At 41.0% G+C, this 22,267-nt stretch overlaps 1 protein-coding gene across 11 annotated transcripts in view; it reads right to left on the bottom strand.

Annotated features, from left to right (window-relative positions):
* Positions 1-2,821: 2,821 nt before the first annotated feature.
* CNOT10 (CCR4-NOT transcription complex subunit 10) overlaps positions 2,822-22,267 on the bottom strand; it is a 37,165-nt gene continuing 17,719 nt past the window's right edge. For 5 of the 11 annotated variants that reach the window (XM_087770685.1, XM_087770654.1, XM_087770653.1 and 2 more), the window contains 9 exons: positions 19,601-19,722; positions 18,766-18,942; positions 16,020-16,100; positions 10,901-11,014; positions 8,925-9,055; positions 8,108-8,143; positions 7,872-7,999; positions 4,718-4,793; positions 2,822-3,113 (listed from right to left, as the gene is read on the bottom strand). In XM_087770685.1, coding sequence (XP_087626811.1) covers positions 2,959-3,113; positions 4,718-4,793; positions 7,872-7,999; positions 8,108-8,143; positions 8,925-9,055; positions 10,901-11,014; positions 16,020-16,100; positions 18,766-18,942; positions 19,601-19,722 — 1,020 coding nt within the window. In that variant the 3' untranslated portion in view covers positions 2,822-2,958. Of the gene's footprint in view, positions 3,125-4,717; positions 4,794-7,871; positions 8,000-8,107; positions 8,144-8,924; positions 9,056-10,900; positions 11,015-16,019; positions 16,101-18,765; positions 18,943-19,600; positions 19,723-22,267 lie in introns of all 11 variants that reach the window. The other 6 variants (XM_087770657.1, XM_087770686.1, XM_087770677.1 and 3 more) reach the window with 5 other exon arrangements.

The raw sequence follows: 22,267 nt of genomic DNA on the forward strand, positions 1-22,267 counted from the left end.
TGCTCAGGTTGAGTTTCAAGATTACCAAGTTGGCTAGCTCTGTGGGGTACTCTGTATTGCCTGGGCTTCTCCGTGCTCTCTCCCTGAAGACAACCAAAACCTGGAAGCTCATGGAGCACCATGAAATAAATGGCTCTGGCCACTGCTGAACAAGCGCTGCACAGTTCTTGCACCACAGCCATGGTCACTGTCAGCTACTTTCTTGCCAAAATCTTTAGGTACGAGTCCCTGCTGGCATGTGGGTAAGGAGGCTGAGATGGCAACAGGGCTACCTCCACTTATGGTGCTTGGGGGGAAGGAGAGTGTAACCTAGCTGCGGGGGGAGGGCAGGAGGAGACTAATAAGCATGATTGACTTTACTAACTTACCACACAGCCCAGCCTGTGCTCCTCTTGCTCCCACTGCTTTTGGCGCAGGACAGCTTCCAGTTTTACTTGACCTTCACTTCTTTTACTATTGGAGCCTAAAAGCAACTGAGGGAAAAGGCAAAAGTGGACTGTGACTCTATGCCGGTGCCAGAGAGGGAGATGGGTCCTTGACTGCCTCCTTCCTAGATGTGTTTGATATTTATTTTTCCCCTCTGTTAGCAGTAAAAGTACACAACCCAACAGCTGAAAGTCACCACTGCTCGCCCCTCTCTTCAAGTAGCAGGGCTACAGGCAGGGGGGGAAAAAATCCCAGAGCTGCTCTGGTCCCTGCAGCCACCTCAGGGCAGAAGAGGAGTCGGTGTGAGGGGAGAGCTGGGCTGAACGCCTCTGCCTCGCCTGCAAACGCAGCTGAGATGTGGGCAGCTGGGGAGCAGCAACTGGGTCCTTCAGCGAGCCCGGAGGCGGAGGGGAGCCCTGGGTGCCTCAGGGGGAGCCGGGCACTGCCGAAGCAAGGCCTTAGCATCTTTTGCATGTGAATGCCCCGCATTCCTGGGGCGGTGGGGAAGGGCAGGGAAGAATCTTCTCCATTCAGGGCACGGGACCACACAGGGAGCATCTTTAACCTTTTTGTATTTAATCAGTCAATCTACTTTGACTTGAGGGCCGTATCAGCTCCCTTTCTCCCTTCTTTCAGAAAGGTGATCTCCACACACTTTTTCCTGGTCTTTTATTCCTAATAGTTTTAAACTGCTTGCCCCTACCTCAGGACAGAGTGGGTGTCACCTCCTACAGCAATAGAGAAGTTATTGAAGAGAACAGCTACTTGGTCATTACTACGAAAGCCTTGAAAAGTAGCAAAGCCAGTTACCATGCAGAAGAGGGAGTAGCTTTCTGCCTCATGATGGCATGACACCCGTGGCTTCTACTCATTCTACAACTTGCACATGGTTTAATAAACTTACTCCTCCTCTTCTGTCAGTTGTGGCTTGTTTCTTCAAGATCTTGGGGGCAAACCCTACCTCCTGCTCAGGTTACTGGGAGCAGGACCTGCCTCTCAGGTGGCCACTTGGAAGTGTGACCTTCCTGGTGGTGGCCGGAGGCAAAGTACCATGCCAGCAGCACGGGCGATAAGGTGTTAGCCCGGCTCTGCCCTGGAGAGAGCTGGGCCAAGTCTCAGAACAGCTGAAACGACACAAAACAGCCCAGGAGGGGAGATGCTGTGTTCCATGCTGGGCTCTCATTATTTTGTGCCTGGATTAAGTCCCAAGGCATCTCATCTCTTCTCCTATGCTTACAGTAAGTAACCAGAGGGTCCTTGCTCATGCTGCTTTCTTACAGCCTCTTGGTTTGCGCACAAACATTTGAAATGAAGCAGAATTTCTCTGAAGTGGAAACTGCATTTCAAAAAAAACCCACCACCCCCAAAATAATCCTTTTTCTTACAGCCAGGCACTCTTCCCCTGTACCTGCACCATTACACCTTCCTTTAGGACAAAGGAAAACCAGCGAGAAGAAAAAACAAATAATCACCGAAAAAAGCTCTAACACAACCCACCACCATCCAGCTAAAGCAAGCGTTCCCCAGTGCTGGTCCCTTCAGAGCACCCACTGCCTGCTGCAACCATTGCCCCCCCCCCCCCCCCCCCCCAACTTGCCGCACTGACAAAGGTTTAGCAGCTGTACCGGGTTTTGTCCTTGCTGAGGAGTCAGCTCTTGAACCTTGCTGTTTTGGCAAACTTGCCACCTCTTGAGCCCACGAGGCAGGAGAAGCAGGCAGGGCCCCTCTGCTTTATAGCAGAGAGGGACTGCAGGCAGCAGCGCGAGCCACTTACCAACCAGCTCACTCGCACCCACCCACCCTGCAGCATATCGCAAGAAAACAGGGCGGCTTGTCCTAAAGATGTACAATCTAATGAGTGTGGCAGGGTGCTGCAGTGCAATGCTGAGGGCTGTTGAAGGCCTTAGTGTGTCCTCACACCGCAGCCTCATCGCTCCTGTGACCTGCTAACCTACAGCTGCCAGTTTTAAGGACAAGATATTCAAAAGACACTGCTAACACTGGGCACTAGGGCCTTGCCCTGTTAACACTGGAGCTGTGCTATTTATTTGCAAGTAAAATAATCTTAAACAAGGTAACCACAGGCAACGGAACCCAGAGCAAAGTTAGGCAAAAGCCTCTTTGAGGAACAGTAACCATAGCTCACACGTCAAAACACAGCAGCCATAGACCCTACACCGCACAACTGCTATTTCAGCAGGACTTCAGTTCAGGTAAATGGTATTCTCCTTCCAGTCACTTCCCTCCCATCTATTCTCTTCAAAAAGCACTGAATTACACACTTGGTTAACCAATTCTTCTTGGTAAGTAAACTGCCACTCACATTCAAAACGGATACCAACCTCTCTTCCTTTATGAAATAACCTTTACAAACACCTCCAAGCCCGCCTTTTTTTGTTTACATGTTTTATTAAAAATTTACATAAATGAACACACTCCAGCAATTGGGGTATGTGGGTGTCCTAGGTTAAAAAAAATATACAAAATCCCAAGAACCTCCTGGGCAGGGCAGCAGCAGGTTGCAGCACAACCTCACTTCCTTTGAACAGTGGTGAAAGCTGGCACCTGAATGGGCTGGAGCGAGTGGACCGGCTGAAAAACAGGCTTCTTCCGCATGTCGGAGAGTGTTTTCACAGAAGGGAGAAGCTGGTTTCTCTTGATGATCTGCAGTGCCAGCTGCGTGTTACCTACAAGACAACTTTCGATTAAAAAAAAAAAAAAAGAAAAAAAAAAAGTACCTTTGTATGACTTAGGAGTTGTCAGAACAGAGCTGACAAGCCAGCCCTGGGCCCAGGCCACGTACACTAGCGGCCTTCCGATTCAGTGAAATGCTGACAAGGACATTAAAAGTATTAGATAGAAGTAAATGTGAAACAACGGTATTGCTTGATTCTGCCTGTTCTTAGCTGGAGCTTTTATCTCAGAGCTGGAAGATGCCAGAGCACCTTCTAAATTCCTGAAGGGCTCCTCTTCTCTCTCCCCCGGCACAGTGCGGCTCTAGATCTCACCCAGAACACCCTCACAATGTGACCTTACAGACAGTAATGCACGTGTCAAGGGTGTATTTAAACCATGTTTTTAAAACAAGAAATCTGATTTTCAACTGTATGCGTGGCCTATCAAATAAATACTGCTATAAATGGAAATAGTCTTTGTTAAAAATTAAACCTATAAAATTGTAGGAGAAAACCTGCTCTGTTCTGAGAAGAACATTTCTCCCTCTTGCCACATACTTTTCTGTCACTAAAAGTTTTACTTTCAGAAGAGATGCACCGTTTTGTTTGCATTTATAGAACAAAAAATGTTGTTAGCTCCTTTCGGTTCTATACTTAGAAAGGGGTGAGAGACATAACTCCCACTTTCTACTCTCTGCTGCTCTGTACTTCTTTGTTGCAGAAAGGTTTCCGAAATTCCAACTTAGAAACGCCTTTATAAGAAAAGTCTTGTAGAAGTCTCAATTCTGAATACAAATGCTCAAGTCCTCTGCCTGCCTGCAACGCAAGACAACTCAAGGGGAAGGGGCACACCGAACATTTCAGAACACTCGGATATTAAGCCCCAAGGGGCGCAGGTCCGCAACCATCACAGCTTCAATGGTGCAGCTGCACCAGTCTGCTCACGCTGCAGAATCCAAGTGCAATCTTTCCAGTTGCCCCGTTATGTAGACATTTTCTCCCGTGCAAACTCAGTGAACCTTCAAAAGGAAGGATTTTGGAAGAGAGAGTTATCAATATTACAAGCTTTGTTACAGTACTTGCTACGTAGCCCTTGACATGGCTTCTTTGGGAAACCTGGACTGCAGTTGTCTTTTAGTGCAAAGCCTTTCAAGCCTTCTTTATAGTATGAACCTCCTCAGGGGTTTTACTGAGCCTATCCATGACTGCTGATTTCTGCACAAAGTGTAGAAGATTCCAGCTCAGAAGATGAATGTTTAGGAAGTCTGGAGTGCGTACGAACAGGACTGCAATAAACAATGGAAACGAAGGTGCGGATACATGGATCCACAGCAGCGTAAAATGGAGACAAGGCCTAAAGGGTGTCATTCAAAATACTGACACAACTCTAGAAAGAGTAGGAACGATGACGACCGCCCTCCTCCCCTTGTATCCCAAATCTAGGTCGACAGAACATTTCAAAACTTAAGAATTTGTTTTAACATTTTGCCTATGAAGGCTAGCTGTAAACTTCAAGGGAAAATCCAAAATGTTAAAAACACCAAGTTACATTCACCACTGAAGCTTATGTGTTAAATTAGGGATTTTAATGTTGGGAAAAAAATGCAATTCCTTACCATTCTGTAATTCAAGATATACAGCCAGCAGAATAGCCTCTGGAGGGATCTCTTTGGGGTGGATCAGTGAAGCAGCCTTATTGAAAAAGAAGAAAGGGGCGGGGAGAGAAAGTGCTTAAGAGAAACATCCAGCTCAAAGAAAGCGCCTCTTGACAAGACTGCTGTCATCTTAGCTAACAAAAACAAATAACAATTCATAAACTAAGATACGATTTTCCAAATTAATGCACTCTATTAGGTTTATGCATGCAAGGAGAGACTGAAAGATTATCTGCCTTGCGAGATTGTTTCACGCTAATTAGCAGCACCATCTGCTGTATACTTAGGTTAATACGAGTCTGTAATTCTTGGGCCAATCTACTGTGTTTTCCTGGTGAGATGACAGGTGAAGAAGGTAACCTCCACTGCTCCAAAGTTTGGAATACAAAGTTAACAAGGATCATTCATTAGCTTTCCATATACAAATATTTTTCAGCTATGAAGTCAATGAAGCCGTCTTCTACGTTAGCTCCAGATCTAACTCCCTACTCTTGATCTACAGCACACTCGGCACGTGCCATTGATTTAATTTGGCTTTTAAGGTCCCTGTGCTCCATCTGAGAGGTGTCCAGAGCCTCCAGGACAACACGGCTCTGCCGAACTGCCTCCAGACATCCCAGACAGGTCCCTGCTTTCTGTCTCACCAGCTTCTACACCCAGAGTCTCACCATGTATCACCAGACTGCTGCTCATTCCCTTCAAACAGAAGGGCCTTCTCCACTTTTAAATCTTAGTGGGAAAGGGGTGGAGAGAGCAAGGGGTGGGGGACAGGGAGAGTGGGCTACCAGGCCTTTGAAAGGAAAATATTATTTTCCTCCTCCTTATCCTTTGCCTTCCTTCTTCCAAGGTCACTGAGTATCATCATCATACTGGTATTTAAGTACCACACCAGTGGTTCTACATGGTAATGCCCAGCCATGAATAGAAAGAAAAATCACGAGTAAGAAAGAATTTCTGTTCCAATCTCTGAAATTTACTTTTTTCAACTAAATTTCAAATGTGAACATTTGATAATCCTAGTACAAGGATGACTCCCATGATCTCAGTAAGACTGAATCCTGCAAGTCCACCTTTTCTAGAAGTGCCCAGTCCAGAGGGCAGCAAAAATGCACCTTTGACTCTATAAATTTGTACAATTAAATTGTAAATTGATCCATTTCCTGAGAAAGAGAGGACATACATATCTGCACAAATGACGACAAGGTAACAGGACTGATTCTGTATCAAAAATGGGTGCAAGAAGATGATTTGCTGCAGGGATACCTGATTGTGGTGCCTGGTATCTGCATCTTTTTACAAGAAACAGATGGTAGAGATGCTCCCTCAGAAGAAACCACTTAGTGGACAAGCTAAATAAAAATCAGCTGATCTGGCCATCCACAAAACCACAAAGAAACCATTCTACACAGTGTTTCACATCTGGCAGTTCAAGATTCAACAGCCAGTAGTAACATGGGGTCTGTTCTTCTGACAGAGAGGGAGTGAGCAGCTCCTGACAGACCTGATCTCACCAGGAGCTCATACTGGGGACATAGTTTGACCACCAATAACAGAGGACCCTTCTCATCCCTCTATAATCTGCACCCCATAATCCAGAATCTGAACTCTCCTTATAGTGTGATAGGAAGTAGGTAACATAAGAATTAGGAAGACTGAAATGCAAAGGCAATCGCTTCCCTCAGTCCTTAAAAAAAAACAAAATGCCAAAACAAACAAACAAAAAACCCCACAAAAAACCCCACCCCAAAAGACGCACGACAGCCAAGTTCTGGAAATACCCTATTCATCAATCCCTGCTTTCTCCCTTTATGCAAAGCTTAGTCTCTGGAAGCACCCTGTACTACTCTGGCTCAGGAACTCTGAACCGCCACATAAGTTTTGTTGTTTTAGGAAGGGTTTCTCAGATGCTCTTCAGAATGGACAACTGCTAATTATCCAATTTTAAAGCTACCTTAACAAGCAGTTTTCAGCAATTACCTCAAATGCCTCAGCATTTCAGCAAATAAACCTAGAATCTCACTCATAAGTTAAACACTTTGTAATACTTTTTTGGCCTTTATTCTGTTGCTCCATGGGACCCCACTATGCATGGGAGCCATGCATCTCGTTTTAGTGAAGGATATGTGCTCTCTGTTGCTCCCCCTCATACAATGCAACTGCACACACAGAATAAATAATGTGTGCATATAAAATAATTAATGTGTGAGGCTTCCCAAAAGCACTGGATTTATTGTAGATGCAGAAACCTACTACACTTTACATCCACAGATGGCCTTACACTCCTTTGGGCTTTACACACGTGCTACAGAGCCCAAGCACAGACACCTGCCCAATCCTAAGAGGCCTCGGGAGGAAAAAGTGCAAGACAACCGCCTTAAGCAGTTGAGAACTTCACAGAAGTTAAACCTGTTCACCTATACAACTACTACAAAGTAATTTGGAAGTCTGCTGTTTCAGTTTGCAGATTGACAATGCATTTGATTAGTCTGCCTGACAGACAGGAATGGCTGCAAAAAAAGAGACAAACATATCATCACTGAAAGAGATCGGTCCCAGCCATAAGAAGGACCAAACGACACAGGCTAAGTGAAGATGGAGAGTTTCAAAAGCAGTACTTGAGAATTCTTGGGGCAAGAGGCAGGCAAGAAACATATCTCTAGCAGAACTGTAGTTTGTTCTCGCAGCCCTAAAGTTAATAGCTTAGATGGCAAGTTATTAACTGATTAGAGAGAAGTAAACTCAAGGCCCTCAAAAACTCTCTCCTCTGAAATATAACAATTACTATTGGGCCATTAAAAAAACCCCACAAAACAAAACAAACACCTTAGAAAAAGCAACATGGATTCTTAGTCATATTCCATTGTTTTGATACGATCTAGGGGAAAAAAACGCTTCACATAGTGGTACTGAACTATTTACACAAGGAAAAATTTGGATTTCATTTATTTTTTGTTACTAATATAGGTTGGTTCATAAAGACAGAAGAGAGCCGCCATCTCAGCAAAGTCTGCAAATAAGCCTGGGCTATGAAATCACCAGGATTTGCTGTGATCTAAATGGCACTTTGAAGGAAGTACGTTTGTCCCTAAAGCTGTCTCGAGATCGTTTTCCATACCTGATGAAGACACTTTCGAGCTTTGTCATATTCACTCCGCAAGCAATAAGCACTCCCAAGGTTAAACAACATCATTGTTCGTGCAGATGTGACCGAACTGGGATAACACTGTGGGGTCTGCTTGCCAGCTGCAATTAAAAAAAAAAAAAAAAAAAAATGCTTTTTCTCTTACATTTTTATTCCAAACTGGCCAAGTAAGTTCCTATACTCCGCTGAATGTGGTGGCTGGTACTTACAAGATTCCATCGCCTCATTCTCTCCTTTGTCAGACCCTACAAAGAAAAAAAAAAAAATGCAAAACCCATCATGTTCCGTGAGCTTTTTGTATTATTTTGTAATAAGCTTTAAAAGATACAAATTTGCTTCTTTCTTCATGGTCTGACATTAAAGAGGGAAAACATATCAGTTTGCTCAAGAGTTTACACCACTTAAGACTTCCTATCTTCAATGGTTTGCTTTTAGATTTGCAGACGAGTACAGTGAAGTTTAAACTGCAGACATGTCACTGAAATCAGAGCTGCTGTAGACTTAACTATACAGACAGGCTCTGAAGTATTTTTCTGTTACAGAATACACACTCCCAACTGGAAGCACTGCAAGAAGATTAAGATACAGATTAACTAAATTCTCCCCACTCCTATCTCTCACCAAATACAATAAGTAGACTTCACTGGTACTCCAAAGCCTGGCTTAGAGACTAAAAAGCTGGAAGAGAAGATATGAAGCTCAAACTTAACCATAATTGCACACTTAAAAGCAGCTTTCAAAAGTTACCTTCAAGCAAGTCAAAACACTACAACATACAGTTCTATTTATGTTACACAATTAGCCACTTCAAAGAAATGACAAAAATGCAAAAGACAAACCAAACACAAAGTAGGAACTAAAGCCAGGAAAACAAAAACACAACAACAAAAACAAACAAAAAACCTCCAAACAACCTACGGTCTTAAAACAAGATGTCTTAATCATCATTATATTTGTATATAGAAAGTTACAGCAGGAAGGCAGTTGTAAGCATAACCAGTTCTAATGAAGTGTGGATTCATTAACCTTGATCCTGCTCATTTGAAGAGATCCCGAGGGAAACATCAGTGACGTTCTCGGGGTTCAAGTGAGTGATGGCATCAGATATTCTGTCTAGAGAGATCAGAGCTTCTGCTGCATACAAATGCCCAAGAAACCTACAACAGCAAAGAATTAGGTAGAAACGTCAGCATAACAACCCCCACAGTTTCTTATGTAAAACAAACTAAATGCAGTTTTTAATGCAAGCACATGAAAAAATAATACTTGAAACGCTTGCATGGAAGTTACCTTGCTTATAAAGTATTGTCATAATACCTAATTCTGCCATTTACTGCTTTTAGGCACTAATGTTGTAAAAAAATCTGCACCTGAGTAATGACCATTCATTCATGCACAGGAATTGCCATTCCAGGAAGACAGTACCTTGTTATGGCTTTATCTGAGACTTAAAAAAGGAATCCTTACAAAAACACCCCAGGATATGGATACATCTATAATTTGAGGTGTTAAGTGACTTTACATTCAATAAAAATCCAACTAATTCTGCAAGATAGCTGCATTTCTAAGGACAGCAACTATACGGGCCTGTCCATGGGGCACAAACACCTTTCCAACTGCAGGTTTTGCAAAAGAATTAAGCAAGTCTGACACTTGTAATTCAGCTCAGCTAATCAGCAGCTTTCCTTTTCAACTTTGGAACAGAAGGAATCCTGTTGATTGAGAGCATAGTTAGCTTGCAAATATTTAATCTGAAACAAAAGTTGGGCAAAAAAGTTCACGCTTGTTCTACGCAGCTGTATACAGTACACTTCAAAGTGACTGTATAGTTGGTTGTAATGAATTACGAAACATCAGGTAAAATATCAGCCAATCATCCAAAATAACTTCTGCAATTTCGACCTGATAAAGCAAATGTAACTTTCTACGTGTAACTTATTTTACTTAAGAAAACAGGAACAGTTCCATATTCCCAATCTGCGCAAAAGCCTGGTTTCCTGGGACCAGGATATACGGTGCTCTGTCTTTGCAAAAACTGGTCATCTAGTATTTCCTGCATTACATAATGGTAACACTGCCTTCACAAAATTATGTGTTACCTTGCAAACTCCTCTAATATCTTGCATATACAATGACTGTGCAAAAAGATGAGCTTCTGCAGTAGTTCGAAGCATGGAAGCCAAAGAATTTAATTGGCATGGACCATTTTAGAGTATGCTGCCAGAATATAAAAATAAGCACAAGTTAGCGTGCTTTCCTCAAGTACATTACCAGGTTTGAAAATTATCATTACTACCATAAAAACATCTACTATATTTTATCCTGTGTATGACATAGGAATTAAATGCACAAACAAGGTCAGAAGGATGGGGCTAAAGCTGCCTTTTTTGGATTTGCAGAGATGTATGAGAACCGGTGGGTAGAAACAGAATGAGCTTTGAATATGTTTCAAAACATACAGTGCCAAATGAGAAGTGAAAAAGAGAAACTGAAGAATGGAACCTATATAAGCAACAGCAGCAGATGAAGTGGCAGTCCTGCACACCCAAGATCGGGTACCCTACCAACTGTGCAAACCTTCCCCTCCGAGGCTGCGGTTTCACAAGCGAGCTTTCAGCAGCACGCTGGCTTGGGCTGATGTTGTCCACCCCCAGTTGCTCATTCCTGCCCCTTGTGCTGTGCCAACACAGCCCCACAGTGAATCAGGACAGGGACCTGACGGCCCTGCCACTGCATGGGACCCATAGGTGGAGATAAACAAGTAGCAACAAAAGCAGTGATAGATTCCGAATTACGTGGAATTCATACCCAAACGAGGGGACTCGTGTTCCTGCGTGTCAATGAACATTTAGTCAGGGCTTCAACAAGAACAGGAGCGGGTCAAGCAATTCTTTGCATCAGATACAGAATTGGCAAGCAGCTACAGACATTGGAAGCTTCAACTCAGAACTCTCCAGCAAAAAGCAGGGCTGAGAAAGAAGAAATGACCACATCAGACTTACTTAAGAGACCCTGACAGCTTTGGTTGCTGAAGGAGTTTATCTGCGTGATTCAATGCCATAAGGTTATCACCCAAAGCCAGAGCCACATAAGCACTACACGCAAGTATTGAGCACCTGGAGGGAAAAAGGGAAAGAAAAAAAAAAAAAAAAAAAGGGAGGGGGGAAAGCCAACATGTTAAATTCTGTGATTGCAAATGCAGCTGTTAAATTTCTTTCTTGTTAAGCGCTGAAGAAATAAATCATAAACTTACAATAATGTCTTTGCGTCAAACTACGAAGTAAAGGAGCTAGTGTTTCATTATCTACAGTCTCAATTGCATTCTCTGAATTAGCAGATATATACATTGTGTTCTACCAGTATAAACCAAGGGCCACCATGGTGTGCTCAGTAAGATTTTGCAATTTTGACCATAAATAACAAATTAAAAAAAGATGGATCGCACCACGTGTCTTTTTTCTCATGGACGGTCTCCCTTTCTCACCCTCTTTTTATTCTTTTTGCCTTGCACTCTCATTTGTACTTCCCTGCCCTCCCCTTCTGCTGCAGCAAAGGGTAGCAGATTTGTAGATTTTTATAACATACACTACAAACACATAGTAGCAATCAATTAAGTTGTAACATATTTCACTCTTATATCATACAATGTTTGCACACAGGGAAACAATAAACGCTGGAGAATTTGGCATTTCCAGTTTTGTGTTCAACTGAGAGCTGTAATCCGCTGCCAAGACTCTGATTGATATGTGGCATTTTGTTGCTGTCACAGACTTTCTTATCTTTCCAAACCCACAAAATCTCTGACAGTTCCTGTAATGAAATCTGAACTACTTTAATTTTCCATCTTCAAACAATAACCCCACATCGGGATGCCATCATTAGGCCAAGCTTCACACTTTGTAATAACTTCCCCCACCTCCCCAAACACAGGACTTGGGGATATTTTCCACGTCGTAAGACATCATTCAGCGCAGGCTGCCTCGTCCTCTGGGCACAAGCCTCTGCCCGCAATGCCTTGCTGTGAGCACGGACTCTGTCCTTCTCCAGGGAGGAAGAGTGGATCCTCGTAGAGTGGTCTCATGTTGGGAGCGGTGGGAGGAGACCCTTCAACTCTCCCGTCGGTAGGTGGGCTATTACTGCGCCAACCTTCTGGCAACTGTCAAGCCCACTTTCGGTTCAGCAGTAAGTCATGTAATTCGCGGCAGGACCTGGGGTGCTTTTCTTCCCCTTTCCCAGGAGGCATGCTCCTTAATTATGCACAAGCGGGATAAGAAACTTCAGTGTTTCTCCCTACCCCCCACTTCCTCTCCACCGTGCCCAGATGTCACATCGAATCTGAACACATACAAAAGCCTGAGAGAGGGAAAGGAAAGTTTCCCCAGATCAAGTCCCAAACCTAAAATATTTCTGAAAGGTTGCGACTGGGGAGGGGGAGGGAAATCTCTGTAATAACAGCCTGCTTTAACTAGCCTCTTTTCGTCTCTGCCTCAAGCAAGCACAGCTTTTAAACCAGTAGAGATGCTAAGCATCACCAGCTAAATACCCTTAGACACAAGTCAAGGCCTGCAGAGTTGGTTGCTGCTGCCCTTTACGCCAATATGGGTCTTCTATTTCCCACAACTTTTTAAAAGCCCAATCTTATTTCTGAAAGTGTAAATTCAAAACACAAGACACACTCCAATCACACAATAGGTAAGTCGAGCAAAACTGCAACCTACTCCTCTGCTCTAAGGACTTGTCACTGTTTAAGCTGTGTAAGAGCTGGCAAGATTCTTCAGCAACAGCCATCTGAAGAACAGGGAAATATTCAGGTTTTCTTCCCTGCAGTACTGTTCTTGCGCGCTTGGATCCATTGTTGAGCCGGCTAAACCAAACGCTCAAGAGAGCTGACAGCTAACCGGAGCAGAAGAATTGCACCACAAGGGAAAAGACAAACTAGTTTTTCGCCCCGGTCAGGATTCTGACAAAACTCCACAGGTCGCCTTTGAGCACGGCAGACTTCCAGCATCACTGAGCCTCTGCATGCCCTAAATAAAACTGCCTTTGCACTAGGAAAAAGAAAAATGTTTTTTTAAACTGCCAGATTATGTCAAACAGCCTCTTGTGTAGGTCTAGGCAACAAGATTTGTCAGCCCACACCAACTGCAAGTTTACAGAACCCAAACTCCACATCTGACTTGGCTTATTTCTCAGGCAAAGGGCGAGCCAGAGCAAATCCAGTTCTTCAAAACCGACTATGAAGGCACCAAAAATGGTAGTTTTAAGAGAACACCACTAATCTGAAATAAATTAAAATAGCTAAGACAGTTTATATCTACTATTGTGCTACTTTTTATATTTCAATGCAGACAAAGCAAACAAAAATATTAAGAAATACAGAATGCAGATGGTGCTTACTCAATGTGGAAATTCAGCACCAGCAAAGGGGAGATGGGGGAGAACTACGCAGTGGCTGACAGCGAGGAAGAAGAGAGTGAAGTGGCTATGGATGACAACCATTGCGAGCTTCCAGTATCATGACAGGGCCAAACAGACCACTGCAATCTTTAAGCAGACAAATGAGGCAATACTGGGTAGGCATGGAGAAGCTGCAAGGTATACGGGTGAGGAACGGTGGTCCTTACAGTATTACCTGTGAAATTATTAGCAATGCCTGTGATGCTCCTGGAATACCATATACAATACTAGGGTCTGCACACTTTAAAGATACCTAAGTAAATAAAATGAATAAAGCATAATGATGGACTGGAGATGGCCAACAGAAGAGCGAAAAGAAAGAAAAAAAAAAAAGGGGGTAAAATTGGATCACGTGCCTTATAGCAAGGGCTTGCAGTTCAAATCTATTCAGGACAAAGTGGCTGATCAAACTATTCCTTTATCTCTAGCTGCTCTGAAGGGCAAAATTAACATTTTCACACAAAGTTGTTCAAACTAGGGAGAAAAAGGCTACAACAAGGTCTGTTGCTATCCATCTCAACTTTTACAATAAAATCCACAAAATTTTCCAACTGTAGCACTGCAGTCTACCAGAACTCCTTTACTCTTTATGTATCCTAACAGTGGTGGGTTGTTCTGGTGTGGTGAAACATACCACAGGCTGAGAGCAGAGCGGGGGAATTGGCCTCTCGGAAGATGAGAAGTGAGGAGCAGAATTATTTAGAAGAAACTCAAAAGAAAAATCTGGAGTTTCTACTTCCTATGCATAAATTCTCAGCAACGTTTGGTGTCCTCAGACTTCTGCTTGCTGCCTTTAAAACCTTGCAATTGAATTACTGCTTATTATGAGAATAGTCTGTTCAACTAATTTGTGCACAAGTACCAAACAATAGATATGACACATAAGCCTTTTCTAGATGGTATTTTTAATAACTATTTAGGGGCAAAGTCAGTCAGTCATTTTAAACTCTTATTAGGATGTGCAACTGTACCAAATCATGCAAAAAAAGCATTTAAGTTGCCCATTTCAGTTCTAGAAGAAATAGAAGTTTTTTAATCCAGTGACTTAACAGGGAAAAGCTGAATTGAATAGACACCTATTCCTCAGGATAATCCTTCCCAACATTCAGAATTTTTTCTTAATTTTCCCTGACTAGACAAGAATTTTAATTTTCTCACTTAGCTCCTTAGTTAGCAAGACTACAGGAATATACTAACATTTGAGTATAATGTATTTTGCTTTTCACAGCTATCTGCAGAAACCTAGAAATCATTTTAGCAGAACCACTCTCTAGGGATGTCTAGTCCTCTGGATTTAACCACCAAAGCAAGTATTAAAAAAAAAATAAATCAATGCTTTTCCTTTCCCTATATGATGTTCTTTACCAGAAGCAGTGTAATTCTTGCTAAACTGATAAGTTTTTCCTAACATGTTGTCAGGTTTCATCAGTAGATAACAACAGCTGATTGTGAAAGAAAAGACTACGTATAAAAAAAAAAAAATCACAATGTGACACCATGTAATTTTGACATGTGGCAACCACATTTTCAACAGCCAGAAGGAAAACAAAACAAAAACCCACAACCAACCCACATCACTGTTTTTAATCCAGTGCTTTCTATTTTGAGTAGCATGCTCTTGTACCACTTCAGAATAAATAATCAAGGTCTCAGTAATGTCTCCTCACAGATTCCTGCTAAATTGCTTTTAAATGAATACAAGTAGATTTGCTACACATAGTGGAACAAAGTAAAGGTTAAGCTGGTCATTATAAAAACACAGGTTACCTGGGGTTAGGCTGGAACAGAGTGTTTACCCAAGAGTTTAAGTGGGAAATTACTGTATGCTTTGTCATAATGAAAACTTAAAACAGATTTCTTTTTTTCTAAACAGGTGCAAGCTTTATAGTGAGAGAGATTTTCAACGGGCTGGCAGCCACCTGAAATAATTAACATTGCCAGCTAATGATAACCTTGTTGGGGAAAAGTAAAGAGGTTCCAGATAACATGATACTTATTTAGACACATGGGAGCTACTCTGTTTGGAGAGCACTCAGACTGCTCAACAAGTAGTTTAAGGATCTTTGAGAACACGAAAAAGTCTACAGTCAAATTTTACAGTCAAGCTCTTCCATGGTGAAGAAGTCAAACGCCTAGGAAGAGGCAATTTTTCTTTCTGTTTTATGCAAACTATGAATTTACTCCTGCTGAAAGGAACACCGTTCTTATCTGAAAGCAGAATAGCTGCTTTTACCACTTTTTTTTTTTTTCATCTAACAAGCATGTAATGTTGTAGGGGCTGAATTCCAAACTAGCCTTACCAAGGCCTTGAAGGGAAAAAGGTACCATACAGTAATTTCCACCCCTTCTACCAATCACAATAGCCATTGCCAGGTTTTTAGCTTTGTCGTTTATGGGACTTGATTTTTTTAGTTTTGCCCAATATATAATGCCAAGCCTATAAATCTACCTTCTGAATTGAAATTCTGGATGGTTTCTACTTGTTTGGACTCGAAGCCCAGAAGAAAGGAAGCACACACATTTGAAAAAAGGCATCATTAGATTAACAGCTACAATTCAATGTTGCAAGTGCCTAAAAAAAACAAGCTAGCAATGACTCCAGAATCATAGCACAGTTTCAGAGGGGGCTCATTTAGTGGTGAATATTTTATATTATTTACTTGCCTTAAATTTTCTAATTCCTGTTTCTTCAAAGGCGAAGAAGGTGGAGCTGCAATGAATTTATCCCCTTCGTGACTTTTATTGCTAGAATAAAAACAGTGTATTAATCATGGGGAGTGACTATAAATAATTAATTAAAAATTCTCAGGGTAATAAGCATTTGATATTTATTCACTCTATTTAAAAGGACAGCAAAAATTCTATAGCCTAAAAAACAGGGAAATGAAGCTAGGCAGAAATTGAGGCACATGCTCTTATCCTAACCGTTCCATTTGAGAAGGAAGAAGGGGGACATTTGCTGGGAAGGATTTGACTGACAGACCAAACAACCCACGCCATTCTCCACAGCCTCAAGCTATTTTTGAAGTTTGGTGTAGGACAAGAACTTTAAACTGGAGACACACAGAACTCGCTGCATTTGTAGCCTCTCTTCTTTTAGCCTGTAAAAAAGCAGTAAACTAGTTCTCTCCCTAGACATCTTAAAAACTAATTACATAAATATGCTAGAAAGATAATCCACAAAGTGCTACAGCTTCCTTTAGACTTCTAGCTGCCCTTTATTTTTATTATTATTTCAAAATGTCTTTTTTTTTTTTTTTTTTAATAAAATGCCACTTTCTTAAAGTTACACTTGGCTTTTTTGGGGGAGCAGGTATTTACTCTATTGAAAAAGTACGCAACTTTGCTCTCCAATAAGCTGAAAGACAACCTCCTTCTGGAATGACAATGGAAGAGAAGGTTAACAGCTGCACCTTGGCAGAGAGACACTGGGGTTTAGAAACAACAGATCAAAAAAAAAAAAAAAGAAAAAAGAAAAAAAATCTGAATTGAAACTGAGTCTGTCCACCTAAAAAGAACTTCTTCATCGATGTTTCGTATTTTTTTTATTACGAACAGGTAACATAACTCCAACTTAGACCTTCAAAACAGATAGCAACAGACTCCAAGGAAACCTGTATTCAACACTGTTTTAGCATATGTATTTCATGCCTTTGCCAAAAATTAGATTAAAGAATTACCCTTAACCACTGAAAAGTATTGACTGTTCTCTTGTGAAGAACAGAAGGATCTGTCTCAGAGTCAGCCTGCTCCATTAGTGGGATTTGCTTTAAAACCATCCTGTTAGTGTGATTTTCTTCAAATGCCTTATATCTTCTCCTGTTGTCTTCCAGAGGGTCCCTTGTCAGAAGGAACAAATCCTTGGAGAGCCTTTCAGAATGTGACACACAGATTTAAGAACAGCCTGCTTTGTTGCTGGATATTTTGAAATTGGCAATGACCACTGGGAGATACGAGGGAGTCTTTTTAAAAATTTTTTTAAGCTGAAGAAGCATCTGGTTTTGAAAGCAGAAGCTAGTAAAGGATCTTCCCGTACAGGGCATATTTTCTTTTCCTCACTCCTATAAAAACAAAAAAAAAACCCACCAAAAACAACACAAAAAAGGAGGTCTTGCCTGAGTAAGGGCCACCATTTATTTTTTCATCACTGCCACTCAGTTGGCCCCATAAGCTTAAAACTGAAGTCTCATTTAAACCAGAGGAGCTTCAGCTCAACGGGCTGCATACAACTTGCAAGGGGAAGTTAGTTCACAACCTCCAACCTCGGTAAGCAAAAAAGAAACACCTCCCTCCTCCCCAAAGTTTATAAATCATTTGGTCACTTGACAGGAAAGAGTGTCATTAGGAAAAAAGGGTTAGAGAGAACAGCTTTCAAATATTGTTGCAGCAGTGGCAGCCACCGACTCCCAGCCCTAGTCTATTCCCGCACAACCTCAGAATATATGGAGATGCACCTTGTGCCTACACAAGACAGCATATGTGCAGTAAATCCTGCCACGTGACAAATGGATCTTATCTTCTTAAAATTTGTCTGTACTTGGGTCTGACAAAAAACATTGTGTTTTTTCATTACTCTCTAAGTAGTTCAAGTTCTAACATAGCCACTTTTTCCAGATTAGTTACTGTAACTCTTCCCTTCTCAAAATGGTCATTAATGAAAGTGCAGGCTATGTCCAACACAGTTAGTCTTCAAAAGGAAGTTCGGAATGCATCAGGATCAACATGAAAAATTAAAACACCTTCCTGCTATTTAACATTTGACATACATTCTCTACAAGTTACTTTTTCTGAAACTTTAAGGAGAAAAAAGTGATTTTTCTTAAACTTTTTTGTAAAATGCAATTTATTAAGCAATAGCTCCATGCTGCTTTCCTACTTATCTTATAAATCTAGTTTCCCACTTTTAGTCTAAAAGAAACACAAAAAAGCATACTAGGGTTGATGAATGTCAAATCCGATCATGGGGAAATGTTTACAACTGAGTTGCTAGACATTTATATATTCAATCAAGTACATGGTACATGCGCACACACACATAAAACCACTGTAACATGTGAAACTTCACTTACAATTAGAGAAATACCAATATGCACGGCGGGAGGGTGTGGGAAAACATAACATTTGCAGCACAGAAAAAAAGATGGACAGTGAAAAAAAGAATTTCACTGTCTAATTTATTAAAGTTGTTAGGAATAGTAGGAATCAAATCAGTATTTCATTCTTAAATTAGCATACTAGCAATTAAAACTACGAGCAGCTAAACAATTTCCTTGGATACCCCAACACTGCTAAGAGAATTTACAAATATGTTATTTTTTTCCACTGGCCAAACAGGATAGGTAGCAGACACAGACTGTCAGCCCAGAGTTACTTTGGACAAAGAGAAAGGTTTATATGCAATTCTGTTTACCTGCATGCTTCACTGCTTTCACTGTTTTCTGTATTTCCCCCCAGCTGATTACTAGTTTTAGATCCATTTTCCTGCTTTGGCTCCTGCTGATCTTCTGGCAGTAGCAGCAAGGCATTTCTTAGACAAATCGCTGCAAATTCCATACTGGCTACAGGTATTGCTGAAGACTGCCCATCACTTAAAGAGACACAGAAGTTAGCCAGTGAGTAGCAACCCTACTAAATTAAAAAATAAAAGCAATGCTCCAGAAAGATCTGAATGCAGAGAAAATTTTATCCTAAAAAAGTTAAATCATGTTTTAATATAACACATTTCATTATGAAGACGTATGTATCTTGCTATTCTTATATGTGGAATATATGGAAAGTACACCACAATGCCCAAATAGAGTGAGCAGATTCAACTACATAATTACAAGAAGTTTTCTTGTTTTTCTTGACTTTACTTCCTGAAGTTTTAAGACAGAGCAACTAGAGTCTTCCTGCACTTTTCTAAAGTGGATTACTGAAAAAATATATTTTTAAGTGAGAAAAAGAGGACAGATTGAAGTAACTGGAAATATAAATTTCAGATAAATCAATTTTAAGCTTTAATGGCCTTCTTAGTTACAATGAATATACAATTAAGCCCTCTGCTGGCCATCACAGAGGAGGCATCCAAATGATGTTTAAGTAGGACTCATCAAGCATTTTAGCATGCCTCTCTCTTCACTACATTAATAATTCCAAAATGAACAGCTGTTCCACGACAGTTTTAAAAACTCCTGATAAAACAGATCCATATCCTTAGCAAAGCTATAATAACAAAATAAAGAGCCCATGGAAAACATACTTACTTATAAACGACATTCTGTATTGACTGGGATGCTAGGACTATCTTACGGTGGTAGCCTTGACCTACTATAGATTGCACAATTCCCTTTTTGCTGGGAAGACCTTTAGTCTCCTGTTCTGATGTCTAAAAGGAAAAAAAAAAAAAAAGAGGACTCATATCAAGGCTGTTGAATGAGAGCTTGACAAAACAAGTGAAAGCTTGAAGAAGACTTTGAACCCTGCTAAAATGTAAGAATTAATGGTTTATATGGGTACAGTTTTAAATCTTAAGTACAATGAAGGATCAGGCACCTTCTATTGCCTTTGTGTTGCAGAGGGATTTTACTGCACACAGTGTAACCACAGATTAGTTCTGACAGCTTGTCTGATAGCCTACTGACCTAGTTTCTCCTCTGTTTTGAAAGCAAAGAACAATGAACCAAGTAGTATTAAAAGAACTGCCAGGATATCTAAAAAGAAATCATATGATCAGCCAAATAATATTCAGAATTGGTACTGTAACACTTGCCATCTTCTCTCCCTGCTTACACAGCATTCAAAACGCTCTCTGAAAAAGCTGCTCTCAAACCATTCCATGGGGAGCATGAAGCTGAACTACAACATACGCAAAGTAACATTAAATTAACTTGTTTAACAGATTTTTGAGTATGCAGACATTCTGGGGGTCAAATGGACTTAAAGCACCCTAATTGTCAGTCCCAAAAATTATCTCTACACCATATTTATTGGGGTTTGTTTTACCATGAGCCATCTTAACAACTTCGTTGGTAAGCGAAGTTAGTGATGAAGAGTTGCAGTTGTAAGGAAAAATTTATCCTAGATCTGTATTTTAAGTATCTACGGCTTTTCAGAAAATTTATTGGAATCTGTTGTGAAGAAGAATATTGACACTATAATGGCATTTACTGTGAAACAGAAAAAACCCCACATACAATTAGTTTGGATATGAAGAATATATTTCAAAAAATGCATTAAAAAAAGTGCAGAAAGAGAATAATCTTCCATCTATATTTTATAAACTAAGATACTAAAGCAGGTGAAAGTTAGCTTCAGTGAAATTACTTTTCTGTATGGTGTTCAGAAAATAAATATGAATCCATACTTAGATATCAAGGAATATTATTGCAAATTGAGTTGCAAGGTTAAATTAAACACACTATAGATTTTAGGGACTCACTTGTCATGTTGCAAATCTATCTTATAATTTAAAGACACTTCCCCTTTGCTTTTAATATTAGCAGCATCCAAAGTTAATTTTTTTTCCTCATAAGATTACAAATTTAGGAAATAGCAAGCTGTTTTTGTGACATGAATTCAAGCTCCCTGGTACACCACACAACATCCCAACTGTAGGAGGAAAAAAGCTAGGCTTCAGGAGCCTGGCACAATCTACTGCTTTGGCTAGTCTGCAGTAAATAAAGTGGTGCCCCATAAGGGTCTGTATTTCCCTTTTCCAGGCTGCTAAACACTGTCCTTGTAAACAGAATCCTAGCTTTGTTTTTTGCCACAAACCCTATGCTAATCCAGTCTCCCATATCCAGCTTTCCACTAGAGATGATCAGCTGTGTCTTCTTTATCTATGTGTGACTTGTAACCAGTAGGATAGACACAGAAAACTGCAAAATCAGGATGATGAAAGCTGTTCTTCCTGCACTCGCTGTGCTTTATAAAACTAAGTACTCAGAACTGACAACAGCTAGCAGATACACAATCACAGTCAGTGCGTTTTTGCCCCAACACTCTTGAAGCTGCAATGCTGTGCCTGTCAAATGGGGATATAAGCAAACCACTCCTATAAAGCTAAAAAGCTGTGAATATCTTCCTTACATTTTCTAAAACAGAGACACCAAAATAATGAGCGCCATTGAAATTCCCAAGGGAAAAGTTATTAATTTTTGTATTTGGAAGGAATTGGATAGTATACAGTAAATAAAGGTGCAGAGGCCACCCAGAGAGGGAAAACAGAGAGAATTCAGGGGTGGGGGAGTGGGAACAGAGTGAATATAGCAGTGTGTTCAATTAATCCCACTCATCCCGTGCACTGAGTGAAATGGGCATCCTGTGGAAATAACTGCATGGGATCACGCAATTATAGATTACATCACCATGCCCACACACACGAGGGGTGAATTACAGTTTCACAGGGAATCAAGTACAGTATCTCTTAATTTCACAGACATACTATTTTGGTGCAGTTTTCTTTTCAAAAAGAACGAACGATCCCTGTCCCCACTACTCATGTGAATTTTAACACAGGGGCTTATCCTAAACAGACATGGATCAACAGGTTGAAATCAAGATGCCCCAAAGGACATGCAGTATGTCTGCCATCAGCAGGTTTCCACAAACTTTGCCAGCAGAAGGGATTCAGCTCCCCAGTGGCTGTGATCACGACAGCTTCAGATGGAGAAGGCTGATCTCGGCTTCCTCAGCCTATGCCACTTTTATGGTAGCCACACTACAGTCTCACCCCCCTCAACCTCCAGCAGCAGTTGAGTGAGAAAATAATAAAACTTTAGATGAGTTTTGGCTGGCTGAGAAGAAGGAAGAACACATGCAAAGATTTCAATGGAAATGGGAGCACATCCTGTTATCTACATCGAGCTTTGTCTTATAAAATGAAGCCAAATCTGAATTAGGATAGTGGATTTACAGTAGACAATTAAACA

Source organism: Nipponia nippon, unplaced genomic scaffold (genome assembly GCF_047370975.1).
Source record: "Nipponia nippon isolate SJK-2023a ecotype South Korea unplaced genomic scaffold, ASM4737097v1 scaffold_1, whole genome shotgun sequence".
Lineage (NCBI taxonomy): Eukaryota > Metazoa > Chordata > Aves > Pelecaniformes > Threskiornithidae > Nipponia > Nipponia nippon.